The following is a 24,306-nucleotide window of genomic DNA, read 5'->3' on the forward strand; positions in this document are numbered from 1 at the left end:
AAAACAAACCTATTAAACTTCTGAGCATTAATATTAATTGAACTTAACGTGGCTTTAAGCCACATCGAACTGCGAGAGATCAAAATATTATTTTCATTTCATTTGTCTTGTCAAAAACACAGTACAGTAAAACTGGGTAAATTTGGGGTTTAAAGTCGGGTTTTCGGTGACTAGAGGCAAGTGAGCATAATTTTGAATCTTAAAGCCCTAAAACCTTGGCCCGAAAATCAATAATTTAAATAATAAAAACTGTCTTCAGAATAGAATTCCTTCTTGATTTTTATGTTATTATACATAAAATATAAAATCATTTATATTATTATTGTATATTTTTATAATATTATTAGGAACTCAAAATAACATTTAAATTATTTTGACCATTAACTCAAAGTTAAGAGTGTCAAATTGAAAATTTGTTTAGTGTGTCTCAATTTTTAAGATAAGAGGCATTTTTTAAAATTATTCTGATGCTCTAATATATTAAAAAAATTTGTTGTTATGCAAATAAAATTCTAAACAAACATCGTTTAGTATGATCTACATTCCACATACCACCATTGTTTTGGATTGGATACCAAACCCTCAGGGTATACTCAATGCAGATGGCTTTCAAATTATAGGTTACACTGTTTTTTACGTAACGCCTCCCAGTTTAACTATAAAAACAAAAGCAATATTTAAAAAACTAGACGGTTGTGTCAACTAAAGTCTAAAATTCGCGCTAATGATTTGCCCTGAACTAGTAAAAACGTATTAATATAGTTTCGACCATAATATGAGTACCTAACTGTGTTGGCAATTTAATATGTCAAACTCGGTAGAATCTTTATAATCAATCTTAGGTGCATCATATCCACACAAGTAAAGATCTAACGCGCTATGCCTCCTTCTTTTTTCGAACAACCCAATTTCCAACTGGTAAAAATTATTTTGCTTACACCGTGTAAAATGGTTTCAAGATAAAATTATTAAAATTTGACCGTTGCAAGTTTTTCCATTGAACCCGGGAAGGCTTTTTGTTCACGGTCAGACGGAGCAGTGGATTCAAGAGTGGGTGTCATCCCAAAAATGTCGGAAATAAAATTTGAAACAAATAATCAATCAATAGCTAATTATCATTGGAGTACGGATGACCGCCGCTGTTATCAGTGGGTGAAAAGCGACAGGAGACCGGACAACGACCGTACCTAACCTCTTTAAGGGGACCTGGTACTAGCTAGACGGTAATCGACCGCCGGCGCACAGTGTCAAGGCTCCCCTTTCTTCTTAGCGTTTCTTTCACCGATTGTACAGACAACGGTGCCTCGCGCGTTTACCATTGCCAGTTTTGTTGTGGTCATCGTTGAAGCCGCTGTTGCGCACGCCATGGCAGCCGTCGTCGCGAGTGGTTAGAATATTGTTTAGGTACAACAAAAATATTAGAAAAAAAAAACCGTTTGCGTGTATCAAGTGTATTTTTTTTTTTTTTTTTAGTTTTTTGTCGTTAATAAAAAAAGAAATCTATCGAAAAAATGGATATTCAATTCGAGGATTTGACCTACAAGGTGAAACCGCCGCTTTGGGATCGCAAAGGTAAGACAACCGCATTATTACTATTGTGTTTTTCTAAATCACCAAAGAGAACTACTATCGAATGCTTTTAGAATTGGATTCGTAATATTTATTTTGACTCTGAGGGCGGTGGAAACCTTTTTTTATATTTTCATCGACGAAAGTGGTACACATTTGTTGGCCATGAAGTCTAAAACGTGATTTGAATTAAAAAAGTGATAATAATTGCGTTAACTGTTAAGATTACATACGTGATAAGATATCTGATATAATTTTAAAACTCTCATGTCGGTGATACGATAGAAGTTTAGTAGTCCCTTCTTCCTTAAAGTTCATTTCGCAGCCAATGACCCGCAATTGGTCCATTACATTTTGATGAATTATTCAATTTTTCAATTGTTTGTGCAAATAAAATGCAATTTATGTTAAATTTTAAGTGTATCGTTATAAAAGTAAATAATCAAACGTATCAAACAAATTTAGATTAAATAATACCCACTTCAATGTCAATACCATTGAATTGAAATTAACAAGTAAATAATTGAGTAGAGAAAAAACTCGTATACCTGTATCATAGACCTCAATTGTGTTATTTACATTTTAATAACGGTTTTTTCAAGAACTTCAGATAATATATAATGAAAATATTTAATTATTTATAATCATTGGCCTAGATCGCCGGACCAATTATAGGTGTATTAGGTGCGATATTATACTGTGTAAATACTCTAGGTCATACTAGGTCACAATTTTTTGACTCATGACCAGCATCAGTTTTAATACATTTCTGATAACAGGCGTTGGTGAAAACAAAATACTATTATAGGAAGCTGGGCAAATGTAGGGCGAACAAAGTAAACAGTAAACACTGATTTTTTTAGATAATATATTTATTAATAGTTTAATATGTTATATATAGATAACATGTGATGTGTAAACTAGGCCAATGACAAGAATCAGCACAAAACAAATGCAATAGTTTGCAAAAAATGACAAGATGTTTCTGCATCCATAAAAATAACCGTTGATACAATTTTTTTTATCAATCGAGCTGGAATATATTAGATAAACAATTGATTCGTGGCCAAAAAAAAATTATGATTGTGTAATGACGGAATGATGTAACGGTACCAGCTAGGGCATTCGGTTAGACTTACTAAAAGAGTACATGTTATGTGTTTTGTTTTTTTTATTGAGAGTTTAAATTTACCCATTAATTACTATATTCCTGCGAAAATGTCTTTTGTACACATAGAATGTAATGCGCTGCAACAATTGGGGTTAATGTACCGTTGGAAACATATTATTTCACAACAGAAAAATACCTAATCACGTTTGATCGTTGTACCTATTATGTTTTCGGCTTTATTGGTCCTTGTTCAAGATTTGGCCTTAGCAGAATCAGATTATGAAAATCATAAGAACATACATCAAGTATTGATGTGCTAATTAGAAAGACAATTATTGTAAATTATTTAATAGTTGTATGATATTATGATAAGACTATTTTTAGCTAATAACCTCGAACACAATTTTTATGGATTAATTGGGTCGGGTAGGTGAAAGAAAACATTTGTATTTTTGACCTGTTTAACTATTTATATAGATTTTTATAATATTGTATACAATTTTGAAGTATTACAATATTCGATTTTTAAACATATAATCGTGGGAATGATATTTGGGCTTGATAAAATTCTACTTCATATTAAATTATCTTTAAAGTTATCAATTTTATCAAAAAAAAAAAGTCTATCCATACACCTAAATAGGCGTGTCAGTTTGAAAGTAGGCCGCAAAAATATTATTTCACTAGCCTTCAACTTGAACTTGAACTTTTATTTCTAAAATATAAACAAAACAAATTTTTTCGTCATTGGCCATTTTTAACTACTCATCATTGTTAATTTTTTTTTTAATTACAATACTTTTTTTAATACCATTTAGATCTTATACTTGTAATTTGTGTTTATTTTTTTCGAATAAGCATTTTTTTTATACATTTTCAGGAAGTAACATATTGTATTTTATATTCGCTCAAACAATGGATAGTATCGAATGACATCTCATTGTGACGGTTATTAGTAACGAAAAAATGAGAAACAATAAGCATAAAAAACCTATTTATAATTTGTTTTTGTGTCGAAGTGTTAAAATTGTAATTTTAGATTAATTATCTTTTAAAACAACGAGATTCAAAGGGTTTTTTATTGCGTATTATCTATGCACGCATATTTAATTGATGTTGATGTTTTCAATAACATTTACTTTTTTATTAACTATCATTTGTTAGTGAAAACCTGCTGGACGATGCGTGTCTATGCATAAATATAGACTTATCTATTCTGTACTCGACGTTTTAAAAATTAAAAATTATTCAAATTCTGTTGTTTACACGTTGTTATGTCGGTAATGATTATTACTACCAAATTATTTTTACTGGCTTTGACGCAACGGTATTAAAAAACCCTTTAAAAATTACTACGCATTTGACATTTTGTTGGTCTTTATATTGTATAAAAAATTATCCGTCCAGTTTGCAGTTTACATATATTAGTATGATTCAAACTGCAGTTGTAGAAGTATTCAGACATTGGTCAACCGCAAACTACAACTACCAACTTAAGTAGAGCATTGCTAAGTGTATTAACTTGTTGAGCGCTTTTTTTCTATAGATGAACAATAATTATTGAGTGTAATAGAAATCAAAAAAATTGGTTCAAATTTTAGATAGGGAAGCATTTTAATTTTTTTTTTTAATGGATTGGTATTGAGGTCTGAAAACGGTTTTAACCATATTATACAAGGATCCTTGTCTTATTTTATTACACACTATGAGGTCTAAAACTGGGTGAAACTTATCGCTTGGTTATTTGTTATAATTTATGAATATAAATCGATATAACATAATATCTATTTTTACAGCAACATAACGTCGTTTGTTATGGACTGAATTTGTTTTTCAGTGTTTTGTATTGTGATTAATATCACCGAGGCGATGTATGTTTACACAACATTTTCGTTATTGTTTTTATAGTTTTTTTTAATAAGTGGCACATTGAGAGAGACTATAAAGATTGGAGCTGGCCTCGGGGACACATTTCTTCTTCATTCTAACATTGTTTTTACCCGTAAACTGTTTTAAACGATTTTTACTATGTTTTCAGGATATAGCGTTTGTTTTTGTGTTTTGCGGGAAACATTCTGTTCACATACAGAAATGTTTTGTACATTTATATGTATAAAATAATATGAATTAACTATTTTGCAATCCTGTCTGTAAGTATACAGACACATCTCAGTCGTACGTATTACAAGGTAGACTTGACAGACGCGCGTATGAGCAAAAATGAAAGTGAGAGTTTATATCATATTATTATTTTTTTATCCTTGTACTAGTCAACTCATAAGTTCATCGCAGTTTGTGTATATTTTAGAAAACCCGGTTGACCTGTACCCGTACAAAACTGTCAACGTACATAGTTCACATTGTCCATGTGTATTTACATATTTCCACACAGCAAAAATGTATGCTATAATAATATAGTATCGAACAAAATTATAATATACTTGTTGGCCCGTGTGAATATTTTGCTCACAAACAACAGCGTTAATAATAATAAAAATACACCTATGTCCTTTAAGGACCGCCGCCGTGGTTGAGATAAAAAAATAAAAAATAATACAAAAACAACCGACCCAGACGTCTGGTATTAAACTTCGCACACTTCAACTTGAATTTTGAACAGATAATACAACTTGCAATTGGGAATTAAAATTCGTCAGAAGCGTCAGAACTAAATCTTTAAAATGGTACCTCATTTATCGATTTTGGTTAAGTATGAATGGAGAAAAGTGGATTTTACAAAAAAAAACACCTCATTGAAATAATATTTTTATGATTTGTTTAGTATTGTCAACATTTTTATGCTTGTATATGTATATGATATTTATGTATGTAATAATAAAACACAAACGCTTCGTTAATGTTTTCAGAATGACATCAGAAATTAAATTACCTAAACACGAACCCCTACATATTATATTTACAATATTTTCCACCAAACATTATTATGTTTAAGAATGATAACTGATGGTTTAATATAAATGTTAATTATTATCATTGAATAATCGGTATTTAATCAAGTACGGGTGTACTGCACATAGCGTGATTCAATTAATTGTTAATTACTTACTTATAATCACTTACTGGTTTATTATTAGAATTTTAATAGAGTTCGTTTTCCGTGTCTTTACGAGGAAGCCTTATCAATTAAGGATCATTTAGGATTTCTGAAGAAACCATTAAAGTCTCTTAAAATATAAGGTTATGTACTTTCGTGGCTTTATAGAATAATAAAAAATGTAAACCCTATTCAAATCTTCTGTTAAGTACAAACACTTTAATGCAATAATACATAATGTAACCGAATTAAATTAGCCAATTAGTTAACATATTTAAAATATACCACATGAACGAATAAATAATAGATTAATAGATAAATATATTTATACAGTGTTTTAGGTTAAAACATTTAAGTTTGACAATACTCATTACTCCTCTTACTCTGCATTATCTTATTGTTAAAATATATTAGGGGAGTGGCACTTTTAAAGTTGAGTAGATGTATTCCTCTTTCTCTATGCTTCGTTTCGCGTGCCATGAATATATTAATTTAAAACAAATATAAATAATAAAAAAATAATAATCATTGATCATAAATTAGATAAACCGTGTGAAAAGTGAAAGCGGTATTCAATAATATAATTTACAAATAATTTTACCGTGGCTGCATTTGTGATTTATCATGCCTTATGTATTATTATAGCTTTGAACACAATTTAATATGATCAGTAAACTCCAACGGCTTGACAGCTCCTATCGAACATTTATGTTAACTGTTAAGTGAATATTAGTTAGTTAAAGCAGTAACTATTTGTCGCACGAGATACTACTTAGGCATATTATATTATGCAAATGAACATAGAGGCTTATACGTATTATATTACTTGTATAATATATCACACATTCGTAATACGCATAATATGATATCATAGTCGACGGCGATTCTGATGAGATTGCAAATAATATAGCGTGCGAATTAAATGTATATATGCCCTATATTAGACATGGCGAATAATACTGTTGTATCGTACACTCGGATTGGTTTCGAGTAGAGCTCTACCACACATGTGGGACAAAAGACTTAGCTATAGAAACACGTGGCAACAAGTTCTAGGGGAGACATTTTTTAAAAATTTTTTTATATAAAATTTTATAATTTAAGATTTTTTTCATTATGAAGAATTTGTGGTTTTTTATAATATATAAACTATTTAATGGACACATTTTATCATAGTAAACTTATATTCATGGAAACAAAAAATATAAACATAAAACTGCCACTATTTACTATCATTTTTATTGATTCTGTTTTAAACTCTTAAGTTTAAGTAAAACATAATTTTAAACACAATCGTACACTACGCATACTAACAGATGTGTATATTAATTATTATTTATTAGCATAACCGAAACAAACCATGAGAGTTTGAATTTTATGGTTTTACAGTACCGGAAAATGGATAAACTATACTTAACTTTTTTTTGAAAAAAATAATTATTTCATTAAAAAAATGTGTCTTGATACACAAAAATACAAAATTAGTGAGGGTCATTGGATTGTACACGGGGTTTCTGTATTGTTTTGCCTACAAAAAAAAAAAACAAAGTTCTAGAAATGGTGACTGTTCAATTCAATTTTGTATTTTTCTGGAAATTGAACCATAGAAATAAAATACATTTACATATTCTCATTTCAGCTACTTGCAAGTTCCATTTTCATTTCGTTTCTTTCGTGTATTACCCAATATTCAATTCCAGACATCGTTGCTGGCTCTAAGTACTCAATGGTTTAGCAAACCATTTTTTCTTCCAACGCTGCCCTCCTTTGATTTTACTCCTAATGCTTAGGTCAGTTTGACCATCGGTTTATCGTCGAATTGTGGTGTTGGCTTCTTGGGATCTTCATCTGTTGGCTAAATGTGTTTGTACTCTCTGTCTTGTTTCTTTACATTATGATGATAAGTAATTAAGTTTGCGCGTCGTAATAGGAAGTGTGCGGTTATCAATTTGTCACCAATTATTCAATACCACTTTCTTCAAAAAACGGTAGTCATTGCAATGCACGCCGCTTGTATTTGTTTTGTTTTTTTCTGTACAAGCGACGGACCTGACATGATCAACTACATTCGTCAGTGGCTATACGCGTTGTAGGTCAATAAACAATAATATTGTGTTTGGAAAATATATAATAATATATGTCAAATAGCATTACGATTTAATCGTGCGTGTCCTGTATGGCGTGTACGGTTTACACGTAATAATATACCTGGTATTTGTAATAACGCCATTAAGTGTATAATTCTTTAATGTATACATTATAACCATGGAGGTATGCGTTCGTTATTATGATATAATTATTTAAACGCAATTTTTTTTCTAACTCCACAATATCGATGACACCATCTGCTGTCTCTCGGGGTTCCGGTGGAAAAAAATCCACCGTTTTCTACTGACCGGTTGCTTTCACTTTTTACGTCAGAATAATTTCACACAAACAAGTTTGTTTCAAGTAGTTTTTGTTTTTTTTATGAGTTAACAGTCCGCCGGATCGGTCAATATTAGGTATCACTTATTACAAGGTCTGGGAACGGTCGATCGGCAATCGGCTGAGAGCTTTGTGAATGGTTACGGTTGGTAAGTGAAATAATTTGAAAATGAGGATTTAAAAGTTGTTAAAAAAAAACAAAATCAGAGAAAACCATTATTCGAAAATATTATTTTTTTATTTTAATTATACGTTACTCGATTTGTTTTAGTTATTCTTCATTAATTAATATAAAATTTTGTCCAAGTCCATTCAGTGTTTGGAATAAACTATAAAAAGTCTCAGTTTGGTAATACAATATAGAAGGTAATAATAAAATGGGAGTAAGCGAAAAGAGGAAAATAATTGTATTAATTATCATTTTTAATTTTCATTGGACGACACAAAATTTGTCGAACCAAACATTAGCCAATGAAAATGTATAGCTATTAAGAAGTTGGCTAATTTTCAAAGGTTCTTGAAATTAATATTTTTATATTTGACGATAAATATGTAAATGTTAACAATTTAATAATAACAATCTGGATTCGGGATTTAAAACACTTAATATTATTAGAAAATACGTTTATATATGCGCTTAAGAACATGACAACTTGCATAAAAAGGGAAATACCTTCCGTAATCTCAATACTGATAGCTGGTAACCTTTCACTAAAAAAATAATAACAATAAATAATTGTATTGGGGTTTTTGTTTAACCAAGTCATAAGTTTGTTGTTTAAATTATCTTCTTTACATTTTACAAATATATATATATATATGTATATATTACTCTCGTGTACTTTAAAAAACTCATTATATTTAGATAATATTTTTCCAACTAGATATGTTCCTAATTTATCTTAGTTGATGTTGTATGAAATTTAGTATTTTTTAGACGTACCCGTAGTTCAAATATTTTATGCTCGGTGAATTTTAAACTGTTAACTACTTTTTAGGAGTGACGGATTGATGACCATAGTATAATTATTATTATCAAATGTTAGTTGGCGTTTGGCGATTATGCTTAAAATGGAAATTTCAGGACCACAGCACGTATCTGAACTATCGACCACGTATTATGGTGGTTGCAAATGAGTATTCGTTTTAATTTTTAAAACAATGACACAATAGCCGTTATTCCGAATTCATCTGTTGTCCATTCGTTTTACTACTGTATAGGGTGATTGCAGTAAGATCCTTTGTATTTTGTATACATGACATGAGGTAAAATATTAGGAATTGAAAACGTTCCTAAAACTAATCAGGAGAACAAAACGAAAATTATTTTGTTTTCCATTTTTCAATCCTTGGTAAATAGTATAGGGTTAACGTATGTAGAATATATAAGCGAAAGAAATCTTACCTTATACTACAGCTCAACTTGTATTCAACTACTTAATCTACACAAGTAGTAGAATCTCAATAACTTTATTCTCGATTCATTCATTCTTGAATACATCCAAACCGCCGGTTTTAATTTGTATTTTTTTTTAAATAAGTCGTTTTGTATTAAATATTACTCCATTGTGTTCTGTCCAACAAAAAAAATCGATAGAGGCATCTTTTATCTATTGGTTTGTTCTGGAGCATATTTCGCTAAGAATAGTCTTTTCAACTTGTAAAGAGGGTAAGCAACTAAATCCTGGTTGACCTCATGTTCTAATATTGTATTGGTTTTCCCCCAATGAGCACAGCATTTTTTGAGATCCTATATGTTAGTTATGACCTGCAACCATTGATTCTGCATTCATTGCAGTTAAAATATTGGTTAGATAAGGCTGTACATTTTTCAATTTACCGTTCTAGTATTAAGAAGACTATTATTTAAATGTTATTTATCTAATTTCGTAGTTGGTTTCGTGCTAGGCTATCTTTTTATATACAAAATGATATCATATAAATCGCGTGCATTGGTATAAGCAATGTGTATAAATTATTTGTTTAGACCTTAAACAGTATTATAGTGTTAAAATAAGGTCGTGCTACAGACTACTATTTGACGTTCATGCACATACACTTCTCTGGTTAAGTAGCAGCATGCTGTTAATTAAAAAAATATCTATTCCCAAGACTCTTATCTACAACAGTAAGAGTGGGCGTGTGATGCTTTTCGCTGAAATAAACTAAAATAATGTTTTGTGGCAGCATCTCCTATAATGTCGTTAGCTTAACTGGCGCAACGGAATTGTTTATTCGACGATAGAGTTAAGAATTGGTTATTCCTCAATAGACCATGTTGGTGACACAACCCTTCCTATGTCCCATATTAGGTCCATTTGTAATTTTTATATTGATTTTTAGCCACTTCATAGTCGTTTGTTTTTGTTATTTGTAGGACACGTGAGAACTATACTGAAGTCTGTCAATGGACGGTTCGCGGCTGGTGAACTTTCGTGCATTATGGGACCATCGGGGGCTGGAAAAAGCAGTCTGTTGAACACACTGTCCGGTTATGTGTGAGTATAATTTAGTTTCAAAATAAATAATCATTTTTGAAACGATATTGGCATAATGTTGCACTTGACAAAACGGAAACTGTCGACCAATTAAAATGCGTTTCCTACTTAACTTTGTTCACAATCTTATCACTTTACACTCTATCGTAACTGTGTATTACAGTCGTAAAGGCGTAAGCGGTTCCATGAAAATTAATTCCCAAATAAGAGACGAGAAACGGTTTCGGAAAATGTCTTGTTACATAATGCAAGAAGACAAGATCCAACCGATGTTGACGCTCAACGAAGTAATGATGTTCGCCGCCGACCTTAAACTCTCCAGCAGTACAGTGACCAAAGAAAAACAAATGATCGTAAGTTACCCGGCACATTATTTATTGACTTTCGTTTTCCTGTCTGGCTGAGATAATATCCTAACGTTATAATACGCAAGTAACTAATTTAATTTTCTCCGCTCGAAAACCGGATTATAAACAGGTACTACTAATCATATGTTATTATTTATAAAGTGTGTTTTTTTTTTTACAAATTAAGTGATTCACAATCAACGTTTCGGGTAATTCGCTCTATAACTGACAGTTGTAAAAATAACATTGCCCATTGATGACTAGTTTTTAGTAATTACTTCCCGAGTTATAAATAATAAAACCTAAAGGGCAGCGTGTAGTCGAGCAGTGTACGCGTTTGAAAATTATACTTGATTGCCACTCATATTTGCTAATACTTTAATACAAACTGTATATTTAAAAAAAATTGTTTCAAACTAGTCTTGGATCAAATGTCAGTTTGAAATGTTGTAGGGTTCACCTGAGCCAGCAAGATAATGATGAAACAAATAACTAATTTAATATTTCAATAAATATTAATAACTAATTTAATATTTAACATTTTAAAGATTTTTGTTTTCTAATAAATAGGTTAATGAAATCCAAAACGTCCTTGGGCTGTCTGAAGCAAAACACACAAGAACCGAGTGTTTGTCGGGAGGCCAAAGAAAACGGTTGTCTGTCGCCCTCGAACTCATTAACAACCCCCCAATAATTTTTCTCGACGAACCCACCAGGTAAAATATTTCCTTTTATTAGAGTAAAGGATAGCCGCCTAGAGTATAAATAATATGCAGTTTTTGTAGGCACATTAATTAGATATATTTTGAAATTCCTTAAATCCTCAAAACTAAAACTGTTTTTCATATCTTATCAAAGTTTTCAATAAAGTTTAGACTTACGTAACTCAACATATTATGATATCACAATCGTATAGTTCTAAAGGAATATTTTATTTAGTTAACCTTATTTTACATGGAACTAAGTGGATGGTTCTGTTGTGATATAATATGGCAGGAAAATGTTTTTTTTAATTCAAAGAAACTATTTATACCTAGAAGAACATACTTACTGTTACTAGAGGAACAAAGAAAAATTATTTTTTTGCCCCTCTCCCCAGTGCGGAGTGTAAGATTAACAAGAAGAAGAGATGATTTTGTTTTTAGTACAACTTTAAGACCCGAGTCTGATTAGTCTGAATCATTCATGTACGATATATTTAGTATAGAAGTGAAAAATACACCGCCGTGCTTCACAAGTTTACTTTTGTAAGTTTTGAGGTTATTATATTTATAAATGTTTGTTTACAGTGGTCTAGATAACGTATCCAGTACCTACTGTCTGCAACTTTTGCGCGGTTTGGCTCACCAGGGCCGTACCATCGTGTGCACTATCCACCAGCCTAGCGCTAGCATGTTCCAGTTGTTTGACCACGTGTACGTGTTATCTCAAGGCTACTGCGTGTACCAAGGTTCCACCGACCAACTAGTCCCATTCCTGTCCACAGTCGGACTCCACTGTCCTCTGACTTACAACCCGGCCGACTTTATCATCGAAGTGACCGACGGCGAGGAACCGGATAACATAGCTAAGCTGTCCTCTGCCACGGTTAACGGCAAACTATCGCTGTACAAAGCCAAACGCGTCAACAATAGCTACTATCCAGACGTGGAGATCAACGGTAAGAAACGGTTGAAGGGTGTCACAGGGGAATCGATCTGGATTTGTGTAAAAATAGCAGAGACTATCGACAAAGGAACGAAAATTTAGAGGGTATGTGCTGAATTGAAATCATTCTCATTTCACTTAGTGTTAGGTGAACTTGCAATAGAAACGTGATCAACTACCCGAGTGTCCTCCGTTTGTGGATGATGTTGGTTTAGTGAATGGGATAACAGAAATGTTAGGATTTAAGTCAGAGATATACCTTTAATCTGTGAGAAACGATTTGAAAACAAATATACGTCTAAAATTGACCACACATAATTACAGCTAAGAAATTTGGAGAAACTTGTTTAGTCAAGTGCAAACGGAAAATTCGTACAAAACTCTAGTGAGGATAATAACGATGTATATGGAAGCTAGTGCTAAAAAGGGCATGTTGAGATGGACGTATTTAGGCTGCAGGGAATTCTTAAGGGTAGTTTTATAAAGCCTACTAATAGGACTACTAGATGAGTGGATAAGTAGAGGCTGCGTGAGACAAACGTGTTAGGTTTTGGATATATCGTCCAGTACATTTGCACTATTGGACATTCGATATCTTATGTAATAGTTTCTCCATACTATCAGACGATATTGTCGGTTTAGACTTATTGGATATTTTGATGTGTTAAAGGAGAAATACACTTGCCGGAGCTTAACGGTAACGTGAGTGCCAGCAAAATACTGCCATTGCCATCGATCAACTACACCAGTTTGAGTGAACAAGAGAAAGACACGGCCGACACTTGGTGCATCGACTTCCCGACTTCGGGTTGGTCGCAGTTTGTAACCCTTTGGAAACGGATGATTTTACAGTTGTACAGAAACAAGGTAACCGATATTCTTAAACCAACTTCTGTTGACGTGGCACAGTGGTCCAAAAAAAAAAAAAATAAAAAAAAAAAAGACGTTTTTTTATATAATATTTAATTTAGTACTACATTAACGGTTTCAAACAAAAAAATAAATTGCGAGGAAGTGTTTTTTACAGTTTGTGCTACTATTCAAATCTATATTCAGACCAAAAAAATCGGTTTAAGTTAGACCTATTGTATTGTATGCGTATGGGGCATGGGCAACCGGTACATAAGATCTTAATGTGGAAACCAGGTGATACAACACCAAAAGGACGCCATAAATAATGGTGAATTGCCCGAGTTAGAGATGCCCTTGGCGGTTGGAAATGGAAAAAGATAAGCCAAGGAAAAAAAAATCGAGAGTGTACGATTTTGCGTGTAATACCTTGTTTTAATTGTAAATGGATAAACAAAAAATACTTAATGTAAAATAAATGTTTACAGATTGTATAATTACATAACAAAATAATTTAATTTCAAAAACTCAAAAAAACAAAAGCCTCCATTTATATAATATTATAAATATAAAATCACTTATATTATTCCACGTATAATTATTTCAATAAAACAATTTGTTATTAACACGATAAATCAAAAGCCGCACAAAAATTTCTCTGAAATTCGAAAAACGAATGAGCGAAGTCAAAATTAATATCACCAAATACACTAATTATGAAGCTTTTAAACACAAAAAGATCAAGCATGCCTTCGTATTGGTTCACATTGGAATCGCTTACTTCCACGTTGAGCCGTTCTGCCACGTTAAGCACTTTTGCCATTCTTCTACTTTTGAAAGATTGATCCAAAGCGGCATGTGAAATTTCTAATGGGTAAAGGTGTAATCCTTTCGAAAATCGGTTCAGCATGTTCCTAATTCGGTTTTCGTTATCGGTTCTCTTCGATGGATCACTAAACATAGCAAGCGGTTCCGAATTGAACATTTCAACGACAAATTTTAACTCATCGTCTTCGTCTATTTTCAAAAAACCGATAATATCTTTATAGTTGTTCGACATCATTTTGTTGGTCGTTCCTAAGTTACTCTGTAAAATCCATTGTGTCAATTGTTCTTTTTTTTTCCAAACAGACAACGCCGAATGCACATCATATATGTATTTTATGACAGTACGATAGATTATATACTTAATTAGATTAACAAATACAGTCAGACATCTGCCGACCTCTACGATCAATGATTGAACATAATCAAATATAATGGGGGAACTGGAACAGTATTGTTGTATTGTATTGTACGCATCTGGATTGTTCTTGGTTGCTGCGAAATCATCTAACAATATTTTCACAATATCTTTGTCGAGCATAATTTGACTCAAGCGCAAATCGTCAATTTTAAAATTTGCACGAGTATTGTCGATGCTTAAGCTTTGTGTTATTTTTTGGTTTCTATTAACTATCGTTGTAACAATATCAGTAAACAAGCTTTGCACCACGGTGTCTGCGTTTGTATCAGTCAAATCGACGTTATTGAAGTTATTAAAGTAGCCGGACTTACCATAGTGGTGGTTGTATATATTATCCAGTGGGCAATTTCTGTCGGTAAATTGTGTAAGTGACCTATAGATGATATCGTGATCGTGCCTGATAAGAATTCTCTCCTCGAGATCTTGTAGTGAGCAGTCGCCAGAGGCAAGTCGTTTTAAACAACCCGTATAAACATACATCAGCCATAACGGGTCTAAAGAATTTACCGTACCGAGATGTTTCAAAACGAAAAACATTATGACAATTTCATTTTGGAAAGTAGTCGCATCGATCCAATTGGATTCAAATGCAATTTCCAAATAACATCTCCATGGTCCGTCTACCAAATGTTTAATCAAGTTCATGTAATACCGATAAGTAAACACACAACTACACAACAAATTTCTGTAGACTTTTTCCTTTACCGCTGCATTATCGGTGATTTTTTCTAGCTCACTGTATGTTTCGTTCGGATATCCTGTATCGACGTTTAGTAAATCATTGTTGTATTGAACTACCATATCATCATTCGTTTGACTTGAACTTCCATTAACCGTTTCACCGTTTTGGAAAAAAGTAAAAATCATCAAAACCATTGATATTTGAAAGAAAAACATGGTTACTTTATTGAAAACAAATTATACAAAACGACAAATTAATGTACTATTAGTTTTTTAATTTTTACTAATACGACTAAGTTACATACTGTCAGTATGAAACGTACTTTTCCTTTTACAATAATATATCATTTGACGGTGCGGCACGTTCAGTTGTGTACTTACTAAAATTGAAAATTCTTACCCTTCTTAACACCCGTGTTTAAACTGTATGACGTTTTTCTGACTGAATAATCATTTTTTCGTACAATATTATAGATTATAATAACATAGTCTATAATAGGTGGTAGTTTCAAAACCAGCTAAAAAATTGTTTTAAGCATTTTCACAAACAACAAATAATTTCTTCAAATGGACGATTTTAAAACCAACCAAAATTTTCCAAACACAGTTTGAGTTTGAGTTAGTTTTAATCTTTATTTGATATCCAATAATAGTTTTACATACCATGTAATACATTGTGACCATTAAAAAAAAACAAAAAGCACAATATAAAAATGTCTTTTAGCTTAGGTTTTAAAGTCGTCTCAATACGCCGACAGTGAAAAAACCGTATACAAATTAAATAAAAGTACATTATACTAAAACTTTAGCATTAAAAACTGATATAAAAATAACTTACTTTTAAATTAATTTTGTTTTTAAACAAGATTTTCATTTAAAAACAAAAGGTCGCAAAATAATTAAATTAAACGTTTGGGAATTATTGTTTGTACTTTTAATTATTCTAAAAAGTAAAAAATAAAAAAGTAGTTTTAGCATGATGTAACAATAAATTTGAGACTTCGGGCAGCCCCACATCACATAATCAGTTTTCTTGAAACAAGAGTTAGAAATTAAAATATTTCAAGAACTATGTACAATGCACATAATTCAAAGGCCCAAAAAATGGTAAAAACTCAAAATTTCCTTTGAAACAGTACTATATTACATATAGTTAGAGACAAAATTTTCCATTTTTTTTAAAATTAATTTTTTGATCTACCGCATACGTTTGGTTTTTGATTAAAACAATATAATCATGTTTTGCCCAGGTCGGTTTGAATATTCAATTTTACCATCATCTCGTGTGCGGTCTAGCCGTCGGCATAGTGTTTTACGGCAAAGCCAACGACGGTACTCAGTTCTTCAATCATATGAAATTCTGCATGGGAAACATACTGTTTCACACGTTCACGCAATCCATGGTCCAAGTGCTCGCATGTACGTTATTGATGGTCGTAAAAAATAATAATATACCGATTACTTGATGATTGCCGTTTTTGTTTCCAGTCCCGTCCGAAGTGAAACTACTCAAGCAAGAATACTTCAACAGATGGTACAGCCTGAGACCGTATTACATAGCGCTAACGCTGTCGAAATTTCCGTCAATCGTGAGTCGATTAATAATATATATAAATATATATATATATATATATATATATATTCAAATATAACCCTCACCGTCGTCGTCCACTGCTAATGATTTTAACCCTAATTTTTTCAACAGATATTTTTCAGCAGCATATACACCACGTGTGTGTATTTCATGTCCGGGTTGCCTCTAGAACTGCTGAGGTTCACACTGTTCAGCTCGATTTGCTTACTCACCTGTTTCGTGGCCGAAGGAATGGGATTGCTGGTCGGATCCATTTTTAACGTCACGGTATTGAAAACTGTTTATTTACCAAAAAAATCGTTTACTTTTGGAAACGCCATAAGTCACAATTTTGTTTATAATGACTTTTTTTAATGGTTTTGCGTAAAGTAACAAATAGTGATAGCGTAAAAACCCTAAACTGGTATTATGGGGTCCAAGAATACCCCAAGAATATTATTTGTTGCTCTTATCATTTAAATATATTATCAATTAGTTTCTAACCTCCTTGTATTCCTCAAACATATATCTCACGGCAATAGCCATTTTAAAATAATTTCAAATTTATTTGAAAATCAAACTTTTTTATAATCACAAACAATTTCATACGCACTTGGTATCACGGGGTAATGTGAGACCCCATCACTGCGATAATACGGGATACCATATTACACTATCATAACCACAGATATATATTACAACTAGATAGCCGACTTCCTATAATAACAGGATCAAACATTGAAGTCGCGAAAATGGCCGACTTTTCTTATCAAAGAGCCCCTTGTTTACATATTTCTAGTGTATAATATTGAAATTACGTATTGGAAATTGAAATTTGGATATCGGAAGGCGATAATTTATTCATACATTTCATATTTTAATGTTAGTGGTTTCATTTTATTATACTTATACATAATTTGTAATATTCCTATATTGTAAATACCATATTTTCTATTTTAATGTTAGTGATTTCAATTTATTATACTTAAATACATCATTTGTAATATTCATATGTTTTAATTACCAAAGTTTCTATTGTTATGTTAGTTATTTCAAATTGTATTTTGAATCGTTAAATAAATTAAAAGTTTTTCTTTTAATTTTTAATATTTTAGTTAAAAAAAAAAAAAATTATTCAGAAGTAAAAACTTTGGTATATAGGTAATATGCACGAGTGAAACTTTTATGAGTTTTGTACATTAAGAACCTACCTATTATATCATTATAGGAAGTCAAACGTACTGAATTAAAAGTTCTTAAAACTAATTTTACTATGATAATTTATAATGAAACTCTTCATTATCATTACTCATAATGTAAACAATGAGAAAAGTCGGCCATTTACCGGACTTCAACATTATTTCTTAGTCGGCTATCTAGTTTTAATATATATCTGTGATCATAACCTATAAAATGTTTTTGCTGTATACCAAAGTGAGATATATGTTTGAGGAATACAAGGAGGTTAGAAACTAATTGATAATATTATGATAACTGATAAGAGCAACAAAATATAATATTCTTGGGGTATTCTTGGACCCCATAATACCAGTTAAGGGTTAAGACTGACCATACCCGTCGGGCTTTGCGACGGCTCGACGCGGCTTAGAACGTGCCAATTGATATATTTGTTTTGTGTTTTTTTCGCAGAACGGCAGCGCCGTGGGCCCGATGATGATAGCGCCGTTTTTGGGATTGGCCATTTACGGTTTCGACTTTGCGCATCAAGTGCCGTGGATCATGGAGGTGGTGATGCAGGCCAGTTTCTTGCGGTGCGGCGTCATCGGTCTCGTGCTGACCGTGTTCGGGTTGCACCGGCAGCCTCTCAACTGCCCCGGCAACTATTGCCATTTCCGCGACCCGAACATCATCATCTACTACCTGAACCTGGACCGGAGCCATCCGATTTTCGAGGTCATCAAGCTGTCCATCATGCTGGTGTTTTTCAGACTGCTCGCCTACTTCGCCCTCCGGATAAGGGTGAACGTTTAGCGTGTAAAACCTTTTTTTTTTCGTTTGAAGAAACGTTGTTTCGTACAATTTACATTTATTTTTTTTATTTTTCCAAAATATATATTATGTTACCTATAAAAAAAATATACATATATATATATATGTGGCTTGGAGCAAGAAGGGCCAAAGTCAATTTTGTGTGCATTAACGAGTTTGTCCGCTAGTTGCAAAAATTGAATCATTCTTTATACACTGTGAAAAAATCACACTCTGAGCCGAAAAAATTGAATTACTCGTGAAGAGTTTGATAAAAAAATTAACATAGAGCTCAATGGAAAATAAAAACTTCAAAGCTCATTTTTCGAAAGTCGCAAAAAGTGACATTGGCCCTTCTTGCTCCAAGCCACACAATTATATATGTAGGTACGCTAATTTATCGTCGAGCCTAGTGGTCGGATCGTAACAACAGCAGCAGCTTTATACCGAATATATATATTTTTTTTTACATAAACCCATTGATTAGAGATTAAGTTATTTTCTAATATATGTAAATATACCGTATAATATTTAATATTATTGTCGTCCGATTGTCTCTTGTTGATGTGCCAAATTTAATATACAACGGGAGTTTTCGTTTTGTGTTGTACATTTTGTTTTTTTTATTTTTATTCTGTTATCTCAGTTGAATATGCGATGGTCGAATGTCTGAAAATAAAACTGATGGTAGATATCTTGAATGGAGACACTTGTATAACATGATAGGATACGACTTTCTCAAAAGTCTGTGGTCAAACTCTGTTTTATTAAGAAAAAACCTAAACAAGTCAACAGGTATCTAAAAAATAATTTTGATTAATTGCTAATAATTAACAGTTGGTACAATATATGGGAGGAAAATCGACTACAGTTTATAACAGACATACGACCAACCCTAATCGCATCCACCCTAATACTGAAAATACAGATTTAAGTCCATATTGTCATTGCAAGTGCCATCACTATTACATGGGTGTGCATAAGTTTTACGTATATTTTTTTAGAAATATTAAGTATGTAAGCAATACGATTGAAATACATTCGGTTTTATGTTTAAAGAGACTACAAGTATAAGTTTTTATGAAACTTGTACTTGTATTTCACATGCCGGGACGCGTGTGAAGGGTATAATAATTGTTTTCTTAGATGTTATCCGACGTTTAATTGGCCAAGAGATCTGCTTCAGTAATTGAAAGTAAAAGAAAGTATTAGCCGTAGGACTTTCCCCTAGAGAAATATCACTGTCTAGTTTTCAAAACATGTGCTTATTTTAGATTATGTTACAGATTATAAATATTCCGATAAAAGTTTAGCTTTATAAAAATAACAATAATAATAATTCCGATATTATTTGAGAGCTTTGTTTTAATTATTTTGGATTATTAAAAGTTGATTTCCAGCCGAAAAATATATTACATTACAGTCGCTTTGGTTTTTTTATCAGGTGCGGGTGCCTCAAAGTCATAATACATCGTCATATTACATCATTGCATTTGTAAAGTTTTGAGTTGGTAGATAAAGGCAAACTTTTTTTTTTTTACATTTAAGTATTTTTCGTCGCTAGGCATAAACAATTTCAAGGACAAAGTCAGCTAGGAGTCGTTCGGTTTGCCTTTTCTACGTGGAATAATATATTGAGTGTAAAAAGCCAGCACAGCGGGGTCGCCAGCATGGCAGTACTCATTTTTCATTTTATAAAAAACTGTTTTGCAAATTTAAGGTAAATAGGCGCAAACAAATGTTACCGACCGTGTGTTGTATACTTGCTTTATCGTTTTTTTGTAATACACTAGCGCGTTTCATACAACGAAAATTCAGAGTATAAAATAAAACCTAATACATTATAATGTATCACTATCATAATTTTGAATTGAAAATATGTAAATTTTTTGCATGTTTTGTTTGACTTTCCAGGGGAAGGGGTTAATTGGTTAAATATTCGGCCCAATAAAGTACCTTTCAGGTATGATTTCTGGTTATGAGGATGAATGAGTACCTCCACATAAGTGCTATATTTGTTATAAGTGCTATTTTAAAACAACTTAAAGTTCACACTATTTACTTCCTGTTTATTCCCCCCCCCCTTTTTTTTTAATTGCAAAACAATTACTTTGTTTTTGTATATATTAAAGTCTGAGTAATCGGCGATATTTTATTTGGCCATCCAAGTTTTACATTCAACGGGTTGTTGCTTGGCCACACGCTAATGGTGGCTAAACACCCAGAATTTGTAGATAATATTAACAATCCACTAAAAAACACTAACCAACATAATAAATATACTTAAGTATGATATTGATATGCAGAATGGTAAGGTTAGATTGAATAAGGAATAATTACCTAGGAAGATCTCATAAACAGAGTTTACCCTATGTATGACAGTAGATAACTGATATTCTACTACAAATTTTAAATAAATATGGGAACCCAGAAATTCATAGACTTGATATTTGGTGGCATAGAAGTTAATGAATGGAGTACCATTCCCAGTTTCTGGCCTATTTTCTGTAAAATTTAAAGTTAGAACCGTAACTTAATCATTCGTGTTAAATGAATTCAATATATTAAATGTTCGACTTAAGATATTTTTTTAAGCCAAATATTGCAAAATTTTACTACTTTGTAAATTACTAAATATTAAGTTTTATCTCGCTCTTTGATACACGTCTTGTGTTGTACATAAAGTAATGAAACAAACTCTATATTATTTTTTATATATTATAATAATTTAGTTACTAAAATATTAAAGCTTATACATGGTGATTCTTTATCATGGACCAGAAACATGTACATGTGCAAGTGATCACAGCCAAGTCAAAAACTAAGACAAAGTCTTATTACAAGACAAACGAAAAAGTAAAAAATTATCAAATTTCCTTTTTGGTTCCCCCATTTGCAACGGTGAAGAAGTGTAACTTTCTGATTTTCTTTTTTTTCTAGGTGTATCGAGTAACAGTTATAATAGTTGTTCATAATCAATCGATAATTATAAATGATTTTAACACAAATTGTTTGCACCTTGCCTCAATAATAGGGGTTTTTTTTTGTCTCCATTATTATTTATTTGTAGGCAAGTCGATAAAATGGCACAACATTCAACGAATTGTATTTTATAGGTTTTTTCTATGTGCTCACAATAATGTTTCATGTGTTGACAAATTTCACTAAACAGGCGTATTGTTCAAGGGCCAAGTACACAGTTGGTTTGATATATTATATTCTTTTCAAATGGATTTTTAGGTAAGTATTTTTCTACACTTATAAAACAAATATAAAGTTTGCAAAATACCCCGTCTAAAGTACATAACACCTAGTATATTTTTTTCAGCTGCCGAAGAAGTATTACATTATCGGGTATTTGTACACACGTTTTGTACAACATGAAAAGAATGTAGGAATTTACATAATATGAATTTTTTTTACTTATGTGCTTGAAAAAAAAAATAACTTAATAGCGTTCGCATTTTCTTTTTCTTTTTTTTGCACATAATGTATACCCTGTTATTGTAAAAATTCAAAGCAGTAATAAAAACAAATAGTTGGAATAGACTAGATAATAAAATACAAGTTTACTTAGTCGGTGAACATTATTTTTATTGGTAGACAGGTGTAAGTAATAGACATAATATCATTGATATTATAGGTAATAAAATATGTTATTTAGAATACATTGTGATCGGAAAAATCTTAAAGTTGAAACATAATTATGATAAACAAAGTTAAACGTTTTACAAAATACACATATTAGTAAGAATATGTATTTTCAAAATGTGACACAGATCTTGGATACTGCAGTTTTGTTGGTAAATTTAACTATCGTTAGTTTCCAGCTAAAAAAAAATATTAAAATATTGTGTCAAAAAATCGTTTACTTATACTTTAGCATATACATATATTGTAATTAAAATTAAGAGTTAGGCTACCTTTGTATATTATTAAGTATTCTCATAGTAGTCTCTCTAAGTAATCTAAGGCTTTACTTCTATTAGTATCCATTGTTTTATTCTTAAAATAATTGTGATTTTAAAATAACAAATTATTATAAAAAAAAATAGTTTATTTTAAATAAGTTCATATTTATACTTCATGAGCATACAAAATATATCATTCATTCCATTATGCTTCTATTAGATTCTCATATTAGGTTTTTATGTCCACCTCAAAACCATAAACATAAAATTAACCAATCGGTCTAATATGCAATCTTATTTCATTTAAAGAATCCTCCAACACCCCTCCTAATACATTGGGCCTACGTTGGTATGATAATTTTTAGTTGTTGATCTAAAGCGTTTGAACGTGGCAAACTTAATCTTATTTTCAACAATGTAAGGTATCTGTAGTATTTCATACACATTTAGAGCTCTATTGAAAATATTTTTAAAGCTGCTAGTATCTTTGTAAAGCACAAAAACTGATAATATCATCCAACTTACAGTCAATCGAAAAACGAATAACAAACATGTATAATCAATTAAATTTATGGAATTTATATATAAGTTATAGCATTCTCCAAAACTTACGGTCAACAACGTCTGTAGCATCAGGACCTGAAATATCGAAAATTATACAAATTATTAGTTTATATTAAAAAAATTTAATTAAGCGCTAATCGATGCACAATAACTTTGGTTATTGCATATTCAATTTTAATTTTATTACAAAAATAAATTGTATCAACATCTCAAACACTTACCTGGTGGAGGTCGTGGTTCTACCCGTGGATCTGAAACATTTTTTTTCATATTTTATCGTTATTTTTTAAGTTCCTATATTGGTATAATATCATTTGGATCATTGATCTAAACCATTTAACTTAGTTAACTACCCATGTTTTTTTAATTAATTTTTCAAATTTATTGTTTTTATCAACAATGAAATATTTTTTTACACAAGGTAAAGCTTATTGAAAATAATTTTAAATTTGCTAGTATTCTTGTAAAGGACAAAAACCGATATTATCATCCAACTTACAGTCAATCGAAAAACGAACAATAAAATTACATATTCAATTTTACTTCTTTTTAAAAAAATAAGTTATATCAAAGTCTCAAAGACTTACGATGACCGCCTAACGCTGGTGGATCTGAAACATCAAAAAAGAAATCAAATACTTGTTTTTCCTATTTTATCGTTATTTTTTAAGTGCTTCTATATTGGTATAATATCATTTTGGATTATTGATCTAAGCCATTTAACTTTGTTAACAACTCATTATGGTTTTTAAATAATTTTTCAAAATAGACACACAATTTTATATAATAATATGCTCAAGACATAACTAATTTATTCTTTTTTCAACAATGAAAGGATT

The 24,306-nt window shown here is 31.3% G+C and overlaps 1 protein-coding gene and 1 long non-coding RNA gene across 2 annotated transcripts; one reads left to right on the forward strand and one right to left on the reverse strand.

Moving 5' to 3' along the window:
* Nucleotides 1–1,274: 1,274 nt before the first annotated feature.
* Nucleotides 1,275–19,602, forward strand: LOC126833469 (ATP-binding cassette subfamily G member 4-like). Its single transcript, XM_050564830.1, has 11 exons — nt 1,275–1,404; nt 1,474–1,572; nt 10,540–10,660; nt 10,824–11,013; nt 11,578–11,723; nt 12,297–12,667; nt 13,325–13,521; nt 16,681–16,849; nt 16,919–17,019; nt 17,136–17,291; nt 18,654–19,602. The coding sequence occupies exons 2-11, from the start codon at nt 1,512–1,514 to the stop codon at nt 18,993–18,995; spliced, it is 1,854 nt and encodes a 617-aa protein (XP_050420787.1). The 5' UTR covers nt 1,275–1,404; nt 1,474–1,511; the 3' UTR covers nt 18,996–19,602.
* A 3,075-nt stretch (nt 19,603–22,677) lies between these two features.
* LOC126833926 (uncharacterized) lies at nt 22,678–23,719 on the reverse strand. Its single transcript, XR_007685022.1, has 3 exons — nt 23,689–23,719; nt 23,516–23,542; nt 22,678–22,822 (listed from the first exon to the last, which is right to left on the reverse strand). It is a non-coding gene; the product is annotated as an uncharacterized LOC126833926 (long non-coding RNA).
* Between the last annotated feature and the right edge of the window lie 587 nt (nt 23,720–24,306).

The sequence above is a fragment of the Adelges cooleyi genome, unplaced genomic scaffold (genome assembly GCF_023614345.1).
Source record: "Adelges cooleyi isolate 19-005CV unplaced genomic scaffold, UGA_ACOO_1.1 ACOO_flye_CR_arks_rails_tigmint_CR_PRNA_2, whole genome shotgun sequence".
NCBI classification, from domain to species: Eukaryota; Metazoa; Arthropoda; class Insecta; order Hemiptera; family Adelgidae; genus Adelges; species Adelges cooleyi.

Bases quoted from the DNA above. Each gene is read 5' to 3' on its own strand.
- LOC126833469 (XM_050564830.1), top strand. From the start codon at position 1,512: ATGGATATTCAATTCGAGGATTTGACCTACAAGGTGAAACCGCCGCTT. The intron at 1,573-10,539 runs GTAAGACAACCG...TGTTATTTGTAG, and splicing joins GCCGCTTTGGGATCGCAAAG to GACACGTGAGAACTATACTG. The intron at 16,850-16,918 runs GTACGTTATTGA...TTTTGTTTCCAG, and splicing joins CATGGTCCAAGTGCTCGCAT to TCCCGTCCGAAGTGAAACTA.